This window comes from Stomoxys calcitrans, chromosome 5 (genome assembly GCF_963082655.1).
Source record: "Stomoxys calcitrans chromosome 5, idStoCalc2.1, whole genome shotgun sequence".
Classification (NCBI taxonomy): domain Eukaryota; kingdom Metazoa; phylum Arthropoda; class Insecta; order Diptera; family Muscidae; genus Stomoxys; species Stomoxys calcitrans.
Genome location: NC_081556.1, coordinates 101763648 through 101776126, shown reverse-complemented (window position 1 = coordinate 101776126; position 12479 = coordinate 101763648). Strand labels below are relative to the sequence as shown.

General features: G+C 37.9%; 1 protein-coding gene across 5 annotated transcripts in view; it reads right to left on the bottom strand.

Moving 5' to 3' along the window:
• LOC106091574 (uncharacterized) overlaps positions 1 to 12479 on the bottom strand; it is a 77025-nt gene that overhangs the window by 17347 nt on the left and 47199 nt on the right. For all 5 annotated transcript variants that reach the window (XM_013258127.2, XM_013258125.2, XM_013258128.2 and 2 more), the window contains exons 2-3: positions 9050 to 9353; positions 4 to 395 (exon numbers count right to left, since the gene is read on the bottom strand). In XM_013258127.2, the coding sequence (XP_013113581.2) occupies positions 4 to 395; positions 9050 to 9302 (645 nt within the window). In that variant the 5' untranslated portion in view covers positions 9303 to 9353. The remainder of the gene's footprint in view (positions 1 to 3; positions 396 to 9049; positions 9354 to 12479) is intronic.

Sequence of the window (12479 nt, the reverse complement as noted above, 5' to 3'; positions counted from 1 at the left end):
CACCGAATTATCATCTGGAACTTTTGATATATTATCCTTTTCGAATGCCCGCCTTGCTGGTGAATCGCAACTTTGACCCGGCTTACAAACGGCACTACCAAATAGACTACTAATTTTTCCAGTTAATGATTTATTTTTACCCGTCATTGTTGTTTCACTTTTTCTCGTAGATTCTGTTTCAAGTCGTCTGACAGCCCTTAAAGCTGGCACACGTATAGCCCTGAGACGTCGACGCTTCACTTGTATGTTATAGACCATATTTTGTGGCGTTATTGGCGGTCCACCAACCATTAAAGAGCCAATGGTTAGCCAGAATCGAATGACGCGTATCCACACAATTAGCGGAATAAAGAATAGCCAAGGTAAGGGACGCTCCAACTTTGTATCATTCTCATCTGTCATAGGGAGATAAACAAAACAAAAAAATAATGAAAAGTTTAATGTAAGCAATATTTAGCAGGAAAGTTTTATTCCATTTGCAACTTATCGAAACATAAAATCCGTTTACATTCAGGTATTAAAGTCTTAATCAGTGATGGACACATGAACACATTTGAAAATTCTAAATAGTATTTGCATGAAGAGCAGTAAAACCCAAACAATCTACCTAGTGAAGTAGCTTACGCTGTGAGTGTGCTTCTGTTGGTTTTTCCTATACCCACGGCAATAAGAATTTATGGGCGGTTGTATGTTGTTGCCCATCTCTGGTCTAGTTACACCATTTAAGTAGGTTAGGTTTAAGTGGCAGTCTGCCATCAGACTCTTGCCTTACTTACTTTAATTGGCTATGGCAGAACATTTGTTCCACTAGCCAACGTAGAATAGCATTCCAAGCGCCTCGATCTTCTGCGCTCATTCTAAAACCTTTGACACCAAGATTCGAGGTGTCTCCCATCTCTTGATCTTTCCATCGGGCTTTTGGTCTTCCCGGTTTGCGTGTACCACCATGTTTGCCTTCAAAAGACTTCTTTGCTACAGCTTCTTCATCCATTCGGACAACATGACCTAACCAACGCAGCCGTTGTATTTTAATGCGTGAAACTATGATATCATCGTCATACAGCTCATGGTTAATATGTCGCCTATATTCACCAATAACGCAAACTGGTCCATATATTTTTGGAAGAATCTTTCTCTCAAATACTCCAAGCACTGACTCATCTGCTTCCACAAGTACCTATGCCCATACCCAGTGTCTTGTATAGTGTAATCTTCGTCTGTCGAGAGGTGGCCTTGTTTCCAAACTGCTTACTAAATCCAAAGTAGCATCTGGTTGTCAGTATTATTCCTCGTTTTATCTCAAAACAGGTGTCATTCGTTTCGGCTAAGGCGGTGACAAGGTAGATAAAGTTGCTGACTGTCTCAAAGTTGTGGTTCCCAATTGTCTTTATTTGATCGATCGTATAAGGCGTTTTAGGAGTTGAACCCGTTCATTTCGTCTTATCTCCATTTACTGCCAGATCCATTCTTTCGATTTCTTCAAAGGCTGCAGTTACTACTTCCGATGACCGAACTATGATATCGATGTCGTCGGCATAGGCGAGTAGCATGTGTTCTCTTGTAAATAGTCTACCACATCTGAACCTCGTATAATCTTCTCAATCAGAATATTAAAGAGAACACGCGATAAGCTGTCTCCTTGTCTGAAACCTCGTTTAGTATTGAATGGTTTTCATAGATTCCTTCCTATTCTTGCCTCCGGTCTTAAATAGTTCAGCGGGTAACCCGTCGGCTCCTGCTGCCTTGTTGTTCTTTAATCGGGTCATTGCTACTTGGACCTCATCCAGACTAGGAGGTAAACATTCTATACCATCATCATTGATTGGTTCTGCGATATCCTCTTCCCCGCCAACGTCGGACACTAGCAGTTGGGTAAAATGTTCTTTCCATATCCTCAGCATGTTATATGTGTCAATTACCAGATTTCCTACTTTGTCTCTGCAGGAGGATGTGCCTGCACCAAAGCCATCGGTTTGATGTTTAATTCTTTGGTAGAATGTCTAGACTTCATTGTGACTCCTGCATATCTCAATTCGCTCACACTCACGTCTTTCCTTTTCCTTTTTCTTTATGTGGAATAGATGTTTCTCCCCTCTCCTTTTCTTCTGATACCTCTCCTTCATCTGGCGTTTTGTTACTGATTGCAGGGTTGCTCTATATGCCGCATTCTTGACTTTGGTAGCATCTCGACACTCTTGGTTGTACCATGGTTTTCTTAGAGGAGTCTTCCGGTACCAAAGTACGGATTTCGCGGCATTTTCCATGGAGTGAGTAATATTTTGCCACTGCGTTATAATGATAATCAGACTCACCTAGACGTTTTCGTCCATTGTGATGCCACAGGAATAGAAGAAGGAAGAAGCCTTTTAGTTCCTACCGCTGAATTATCCAGATCGCTTTAAAAAGTCCAATACGGACACAATGACTGAGGCGTCAGTTCTAGCCAATGACAGCAAAGTGGTAGACCTCTCCAAGTCTAGATTAGGCCACATAGTTTTGGAATGCTCACAGCACCCTCTTTGTGACCATCTATTATTCGTTGTCCTTCGGGTCCTGAAAGCTTAGCTTACATGTTGCTAGAGGCATACCCACAGATTCCAGTATCGCTGGAATGTATAGGGTACTTCCTAGTTTCGTAAGCTCGTCCGCTTTACAATTCTTTTGGATATCTCTGTGGCCTGGCACCCAGAATAGGTGAATTTTGAACTGTTCAGCCATCTCGTTGAGAGGTCTGCGAAAGTCGAGGGCGATTTTCGTGTTCAGAAATACGTTCTCCATGGCTTTAATGGCTGCCTGGCTGTCTAAGAAGATATTTATGCCAATCGTTCAATTATTCCTGGGTATGCAACGCTGTTATTCTCCCTTGTCGACAACCGCCATAACCAAACTGTCCCTAGCAACATTAGCAATGGTTCTTGGACCCATCTTACCATTGTTCGCCCTAGTTATTTTAGGCATGGAATGCCCTTTATGTGACCGCAGCCTTTTGACTGACTGCGGTGCAGTTTCTAAGTGTGTAGTCTTTGGGGTAACCTGCGCAGCGAATCCCCTAGCCCATTTTAGGGAGTCTCTCTCCCTAATAGTGAGAGTCTTAGGATCATTCGCACCAAGCCTCTCAATTAACCTGAAAGCTATGCGCCTTCTATTATTCCAACCTCAATGTTATGAGCTTAGACAAAAATAGTCTAAATGAGAAAAACACTATTGCTCACAACTTCGAAGAAATATGTCAGTAACAATTTTGAGCCAAAACCAAATGGGGATTTTATTAATAAATAAAATCACCCACGGTTGTCCCCTAATAAATAATATGGACAACCATTGGTTTGGTAGTTACCCCTGTGGTAAATGCCAGCCAAAAATAACCGATCTTGAACACATAGACTAAAAAAAGAACCATGAGAAAAAAACAGATCAACAAAAATAAAGAAAATCCTAGACGAAACGAAACGAACGACGATGTAGGCTTGCATATGAAACAACAAACCTTATGCGGTCTCTCCACATACAGAGGAGCTGTATGAAAATCAAAAATGTTTTCAAAATTATTACTAACAGCTTTCTTCGAAGTTATAATGCAATAATGTTTTTCTTTTTATACCCTCCACCATAAGATGGGGGTATACTAATTTCGTCATTCTGATTGTAACTACTCGAAATATTCGTCTGAGACCCCATAAAGTATATATATTCTTGATCGTCGTGAAATTTTATGTCGATCTAGCCATGTCCGTCCGTCTGTCCGTCCGTCCGTCTGTCCGTCCGTCCGTCTGTCCGTCCGTCCGTCCGTCCGTCTGTCTGTCGAAAGCACGCTAATTTCCGAAGGAGTAAAGCTAGCCGCTTGAAATTTTGCACAAATACTTCTTATTAGTGTAGGTCGGTTGGTATTGTAAATGGGCCATATCGGTCCATGTTTTGATATAGCTGCCATATAAACCGATCTTGGGTCTTGACTTCTTGATCCTCTAGAGTGCGCAATTCTTATCCGATTGGGATGAAATTTTGCAAGACGTGTTTTGTTATGATATCCAACAAATATGCCAAGTATGGTTCAAATCGGTTTATAACCTGATATAGCTGCCATATAAACCGATCTGGGGTCTTGATTTCTTGAGCCTCTAGAGTGCGCAATTCTTATCCGATTGGAATGAAATTGTGCACGACGTGTTTTGTTACGATATCCAATAACTGTGCCTAGCATGGTTCAAATCGGTCCATAACCTTATATAGCTGTCATATAAACCGATCTTGGGTCTTGACTTCTTGAGCCTCTAGAGGGCGCAATTCTTATCCAATTTGAATGAATTTTGGCACATAGTATTTTGATATGATATCCAACAACTGTGCCAAATATGGTTCAAATCGGTTCATAACCTGATATAGCTGTCATATAAACAGATCTGGGGACTTGACTTCTTGAGCTTGTAGAGGGCGCAATTTCTATCCGATTTGGCTGAAATTTCGCCAGACGTTTTTTATTGTTACTTTCAACAACTATGTCAAATAAAGTTTAAGTCGGTTCATAACCTGATATAGCTGCCACATAAACCGATCTGGGATCTTGACTTCTTGAGCCTCTAGAGGTCGCAATTATTATCCGATTTGCCTGAAATTTTGTACGACGGATTCTCTCATGACCATTAACATACGTGTTTATTATGGTCTGAATCGGTCTATAGGCCGATACAGCTCCCATATAAATCGATCTCTCTATTTTACTTCTTGAGCCCACAAAGGGCGCAATTCTTATTCGAATTGGCTGACATTTTACACAGGTCTCCAACATATAATTTAATTTTGGTCCAAACCGGACAATATCTTGATATCGCTCTAATAGCAGAGCAAATCTTTTCTTATATCCTTTTTTTTTTTGCCTAAGAAGAGATGCCGGAAAAATAACTCGACAAATGCGATCCATGGTGGAGGGTATATAAGATTCGGCCCGGCCGAACTTAGCACGCTTTTACTTGTTTGGACTATTTTTGTCTAATCCCATAACATTGACGGTTGACTGGGTAATTCGTCGAGAAGGCTGCTGATGAAGGGATGGAATTCCAGAAATTGCAGTCCGGTTAACATTTCGACCTAATTTTTTAAAATATTTTGATTTAAAAGCAAATGGGTTATCTTATTTTATTTCATTGTGTGATATTATATTGTACTAGCCAAACCGGGTCTGTTCCGCTGCACCTTCTTTAACTCTCTTATATCTTTTTAGGGTGAGGAAACTTCGCCCTGAATATGGATATCGAATTTGTGCCACTGAACCCTATGTCCACCTATGATGCTAACGCTTGCGTTCGAATCCTGGTGAGAACATCGGATAAAATTTAAAGCGGTGGTTATACCCACTTAATGCTGGCGACATTTGCGAGGTACCTTGCCATGCATGCTCATGTAAAAAATTCTCCCCAAGGAGGTGTCATAAGGGCCCATAATGGCATGATCGGTAAAAAAGTTGTGTTTGAGGGTGAGGTGGCCTAAGGGTCTTTGTCCCAAAAATGAATATTAATTTACCGAAAATATTTTGGGTGGGGCGGCTTCCCATACACATGGCTCTATATAGTCGTGGTTGGACTATATATATCTATTTTGCGGGATTTGGGCGGCCCTCAAGGCACCCGACCACAACAATAGAAACCATGTTTTGTTTTAAGTAACTGTAAGAGTGGAAAAAAATCGATACCCCGTAAGGGGTAATGTGATTCTTGAGACATTTCGACTCAAATATGGGTATAAAATTCGTTATCAACTCCCAAATCCCTTCAATTTTGGAGCTGAGACGGCCTTCAGCATTTTGCCCTGAAAAAAGATATAAAATTCGTTCTTTACTCCCAAATACCGTGGACTTGAACTCAATATTGCTATAGTCGGAAATGGAGTTCAGTTTAGGGGGTGATTTAGGGCGTACCCCCAAGCACTTGACTCCAAAATTGGATATCGTTTTCTACTCTCAAATACCTATCATTTGCCGCAATGGGTCAATTAAGCTATTCGACGTATTTTTAGGAGGAAAAGCGCCACGTAGACTTGAACCCAAAATTTAATGTCATATTCGTAATCTCCTCCCATCTATCTTTCATTTAAATCCTATAAAGGCATGGTCGGCTGATATGCCCATTTGGGGGTATTTGGGATTGGGGCGACCTCCCATTACTTGGACCTAGTTTATGCCATATTACTTTTTATTTGAATACCTTTCATTTAAGTCTCATATTGATAGGAACGTCGAGTATATCTTTTTAGAGCAGTTCTGGGGTTGGAGCTGCCCATTGGGTACTTGGACCCAAAATTTAATAATTCATTTGATAACCATATTGTGCCTATCGGTCCACTTTTGGTTTTGATATAGCTGTCATATAAACCGATCTAGGTTCTTGACTTCTTGAGCCTTTAGAAGGCGCAAATCTCGTCGGATTTGGCTGAAATTTTGCACGTGGTGGTTTTGGTACCGAACTGTGATCTTGACTTCTTGAGCCCCCAGAGGGCTATTATGGAGGCCATTTCGTACAACGGCTTTTCTCATGACCTTAAACATTCATGTCTTATAAGGTCTGAAACGATCAATAGCTTGATACAGCTCCCTTTTAAACCTATCTCCCGATTTTGCACCTTGAGCCCCTGCAAGGCGCAATTCTTATCCCAATGAACTGAAATATTACACAATGGCTTCTATCGGACTATAACTTGATATAAAGAAATACCGCGCATAGAACTCGACAAATGCGATCCATGGTGGAGGGTTATACGATTCGGCCCGGCCGAACATAGCACGCTCTTACTTGTTAATATGAAATTCGTACTCTACTCCTGAATACCTTTCATATGAGTCCCATATTGTCCTTATCGTTACACTTTCATTTTTGGGTAGGGCTTTTGGGGTAAGGGGGAGGGTCCGCCCCATTCCGATATTAAAAAAATTATATAGCCTATGTTTCCTTCAAGACAGGTAATTGGTTCCGCCGTTTTTGAGTCTTTACGAACAAACAAACACTAATTCATTTTTATACCTACCACCGTAGGATAGGCGGTATATTCATTTAGTCATTCCGTTTGCAACACACCGAAATATCAATTTCCGACCCTACAAAGTATATATATTTCGGATCGTCGTAAAATTTTAAGACGATTTAACGATGCCCGTGTGTCTGTTTTTACAGCCTTCAAAAATTGATATATTGACCTGAAGTTTTTGATGCACGCTGGTTGAATTCTAGAACGGGCCAAATGGGACCATATTTGGGTATAGCTGCTATATAGACTGATCTGCCGATAAAGGGTTTAATGCCCATAAATGTTTTATTTTTATGCGATTTTGCTGAAATTTGAAACAGTGAGTAGTTTTCGGCTTCCCGACATCTGACTCAACTATGGTTCGGATCGGACTATATTTAGATATAGCAGCCATATAGACCAATGTGCCGATAAGGGGTCTGAAACCCATAAAAGCTTTATTTATTATCCGATTTAGCTGAAATTTGAAACAGTTTGTTATTTTAAGCCTCCCGACATCCCACTTAAATATGGTTCAGATCGGACTATATTTAGATATAGCTGCCATATAGACCGATCTCCAGATAAAGGGTCTAATGACCATAAATGTTTTATTTTTCATCCGATTTCGCTGAAATTTGAAACAGTGAGTAGTTTCAGGCCTCCTCACATTCGACCCAAATATCGTTCAGATCTGACTACATTTAGATATAGCCGCCATATAGACCGATCTCCCGATAAAGGGTCTGGAGCCCCTAAAATCTTTATTTTTTAACCGATTTCGCTGAAATTTGAAACAATGAGTAGCTTTAGGCCACCTACTATTGGACGCAAATATGGTTTAGATCGGACTATATTTAGCTAAAGCTGTCATATAGACCGATCTGCCGATAAGGGGTCTGAAGCCCATAAAAGCTTTATTTATTACCCGATTCCGCTGAAATTTGAAACAGTGAGTTGTTTTGATATACGACCTTAATATGGTTCAGATCGGACTATCCTAAGGTATAGCTGGCATAAAGGCCGATCTGTCGATAAAGGGTCTGAAACCCATAACAGTTTATTTTTATCCGATTTCGCTGAAATATGGGTCAGATCAGACAATATATAGATATAGTTGTCATATAGACCGATTTTCCAATTTAGGGTCTTAATCCCATAAAAAGCAGATTTATTGTCTGAAAATGTTACTTGTATATGAGTTCTCGGGACCTGAATAAATAATGATCGAGTTGGAGTGGAGTGGAGTTGTAATAAAATAGAATGATTATTAAATCCTTGTTTAATTTGGTCCACATCGGTCCAGATTTGGTTAAGGGTGTCAAAGGGTAAGAACTCTCTATTTAAAGTCTTGGCCCTATAAAAAGCGCATTAATTATCCGATTTCGTTGAAATTTGACGCAGTGGCTTATGTTAGGCTTTTTGATATCCGTGTGCTTTATGGGTCAGACCGGTTTATATTTGGATATAGCTGCTAAAAAGACCAATATTTTAATCTACAAAATTGAACAGTGACTTTTATGAATTATACGACTCCATGTCCGCGCCGAATTTGGGTGCATAAGTTATCCAATATTCACCGGATTGTGACGACAGGGGGTTTACATATATACCCGAGGTGGTGGGTATCCAAAGTTCGGCCCGGCCGAACTTATTGCCTTTTTACTTCTTATACATAAGATTTTATTTTATTTTATTTTACTTTATTATATTTTATTTCATTTTATTTTATTTTATTTTATTTTATTTTATTTTATTTTATTTTATTTTATTTTATTTTATTTTATTTTATTTTATTTTATTTTATTTTATTTTATTTTATTTTATTTTATTTTATTTTATTTTATTTTATTTTATTTTAATTTATTTTATTTTATTTTATTTTATTTTATTTTATTTTATTTTATTTTATTTTATTTTATTTTATTTTATTTTATTTTATTTTATTTTATTTTATTTTGTTTTATTTTATTTTATTTTATTTTATTTTATTTTATTCCATTTATTTTATTTTTTATTTTATTTTATTTAATTTACGAATTCTTTATTTACTGACCTTGCGGAACACCCCATTTGGCAGTTTCTTCCAAAACTTTTAGCACTCGATCGCAGCCTTCCAGCGCCATTTGACCCATTCTGGTCTGGGCAAATTTCTCCAAGACGATCTGCATACGTTCCAACATTGTTTTGTTCTGGGGTATTTCGATTTCTTCAATATCTTCATCGACAGGTTTGGTGGAGATTTCTTCTGATGTTGAGGTAGATGGTGGAGGACCTCCCTGTTTCTGTGTTTTGGTTTCTTGAGCCATATTTCAGAGAGAGCAGCTTTTGCAATTACCGGTGAATTTTGTGGACTGAATCTGAAATGAAATATTTTATTACTATTTCCTTTTGGTTTCTAATTGTTTATTGAAATGTACGATGTTTTGTGTAGTCTTATCAGACTCTAAGCTAGTTTGTCTGAGGGCGATGTATTTTTTTTAGTATTCTCACTGTTGTCTTCTCTCCTTTTTTGTGACTAATTCCAATGTTTGTAGGTAGTGAATTAAAAAAAAAAAAATTTTATTCAAAATTGAACTTTGTTCGAATACAAATCACTAATTTGAGAGGGCAAGATTTCAATATAAAAATAAACAAATGTATGTCGTAAAATTATACTTGAGATTAAATGAAGATTGTGGGAGAGATCAATTGTAGCTGTATTAGAATAGAAGGTGTTTATTTCATATTAGCAAGATAGTCTAGTGGCTTGTTTTAGGTTATAGTGATATGTGTTCGCGTTTTCTTTAAAAGTATTACAAGGCCTAGAATCAGCAAGGAACAAGATGAGTTTGAAAGAAAAGTAATTTCTTGATCGCGTAAAAATGGCAAACGTTTATCGACTATCAATTGTTAGTTATGTCGGACATATCCCATGAGGTATTCGATTAATATTTAGGTTAAGGTGTCATGTAGATAATCTGTGGATTGTTTTAAACCACCATAGGTGATTGTACCTAGTCAATGCAATGGCAGCAGGTTGTATATACCGGATTGACCGGAAGAAAACCTTCATCATCTAGTGCTGGCGCTTCAGTGTACAACACACTGCTTCTACAACAACAAGGTTATGTAAAGTTTGACCCTGCGGGTTGTATATACCGGATTGACCCGATGAAAACCTTCATCATCTAGGGATGCCGCCTCAGTGTACAAAACACTGCAATTTGTACTTGTTTTCTTTTTCTTAGCATGTTCTTAAAATATGAACAATATCATAAACCGTAATTGAATATCATTTCGCTCAAAATATAAGTAAATTGATTCATCAATCACATTATCTTTTCGGTACATAAAATTTTTATTTACATGTCATTCATTGTTTTATTTATGCAATGTTTATGGCATTTGTTTCAACATCGTGACGATAATTAGAAATGTAGTAAGCAGAAATATTATTTCATTGTACCATACTATATAAAACAAAAAAAAAAAAAAAAAAAAAAAAAAAAGAAGAACATTCAAAACACAATAAATAATAATATTATCAAATCCATAGAATAGCCAGGGATCAAAGTGTATCGAAAATGCATTCTAAAACTTTTTGGTATAAAAACTAAGGTGAAATCACGAACCATCGTGAGGTAAAAATACTAAGCACACGATGGGACATGCGTCCTCCCATTACAAAATTACAGTGTACGATTTAGTATAACGCATTACTAAGCTTATATAGACACTAGACAGTAGAAAGTTCACAAATACACAAGTATTGACAGTTGAATGGAAGATACAACTTTGGTATAAGCATATCCTCCTACAAAGCAGCAAAGATCAAGATGGTAATCTGGTGATAGATACAGAAAATACGATATAAAGAGAACATTTTTCGAAACAGTCGACACTCAGCACATGCCCCATTGTTTCCTTTATCTCGACGACCTCAGAACTTCTGCAAAAAACTTTATTTGCAATCGTTAGCCTATTACCTTGTTTTAAAACCAAGCAGTGATTTCTCATGACGCACTCGGTGAATCAGAGAATTATTTATATAGACCGATCTTCCGTACCTAATCTTTGAGAGCTCACAGCCCCCAATCCTGATCATCTGTCATATGTTGCCTTATGGCCTTATGTAAAAATTTGGGTGGAATTGGTACAGTACGTTTTCTGTCGTTTCCAGTACAACTTTTCATATTTATACCCTACACCACTACTATGGTACAGGGTATTATAACTTAGTGCACTTGTTTGTAACACCCAGAAGGAAGAGAGATAAAGCCGTTGATAAGTATACCGATCGATTCTGAATCACTTTCTGATTCGATTTAGCTATGTCCGTCTGTCTGTCTGTTCGCCTGTCTGTCCATACTAATATAGCTCCCATATATATGTCCGTCAGATTTTTGGTAATTTGCAATAATGTTGTCATTTTTCAACCATAGTTGTTACAACTTGAACGCATTTGCTCGAAATTTAATACGGATTGTTAAATAACCCATATGGTAACATCCGCCAAGGTCCATCAAAATTGGTTCAGAACTAGAAATAACACCCATTAGTAGGTGTAGGGTATTATACAGCGGTACCGCCCGACTTTTGCCTTTCCTTACTGGTTTCATATTGCCATTATTCGACAAGTAACAAAATGAAAACTGACACACTTAACATAAAAGATGAATCGCAAGATTCGCTCAGTATTCGTTGACATTTTGGTGTGGTGCGAAACATGGAGTTAGAAATTTCAGAAAAAAATCAAAACCCCTTTATCTTAAGAGCACCGCCCAAAATCTAAAGAGAACATATCCGGACAATATGGGACTGAAATGAAATGTATTCGAGAGTTAAATACGAATATCATATTGGGTTGCCCAAAAAGTAATTGCTCATTTTTCATATAGTCGGCATTGACAAATTTTTTCACACCTTGTGACTCTGTAATTGCATTCTTTCTTCTGTCAGTTATCAGCTGTTACTTTTAGCTCGCTTTAGAAAAAAAAGTGTAAAAAAAGTTTATTTGATTAAAGTTCATTCTTAGTTTTATTAAAAATGCATTTACTTTCTTTTAAAAAATCCGCAATTACTTTTTGGGCAACCCAATATTAAAGATTGGGTGCAAGTATCTAGGGGCCGGTCAAAGCTCAAAACCGCTCCAAACCTAACAAGTAACAAGTAAAAAGGCGTTAAGTTCGGCCGGGCCGAACTTTGGATACCCACCACCTCGGGAATATATGTAAACTACCTTTTGTCAAAATCCGGTGAAAAATTCATACCTTATGACCCATAGCAGCTATATCGCAATATGTTTCGATTTGGATCAAATACCAATAAGTACAAGTCATTGTTCAATTGTGTATAACAAAATATTGATCTTTTTAGTAGCCATAGCTAAAAATAAACCAATCTGAACCATATACGACACGGATGTCGAAAAGCCTAGCATAAGTCACTGCGTCAAATTTCATTGAAATCGGATTATAAATGCGCCTTTTATGGGCCCAAAGCCT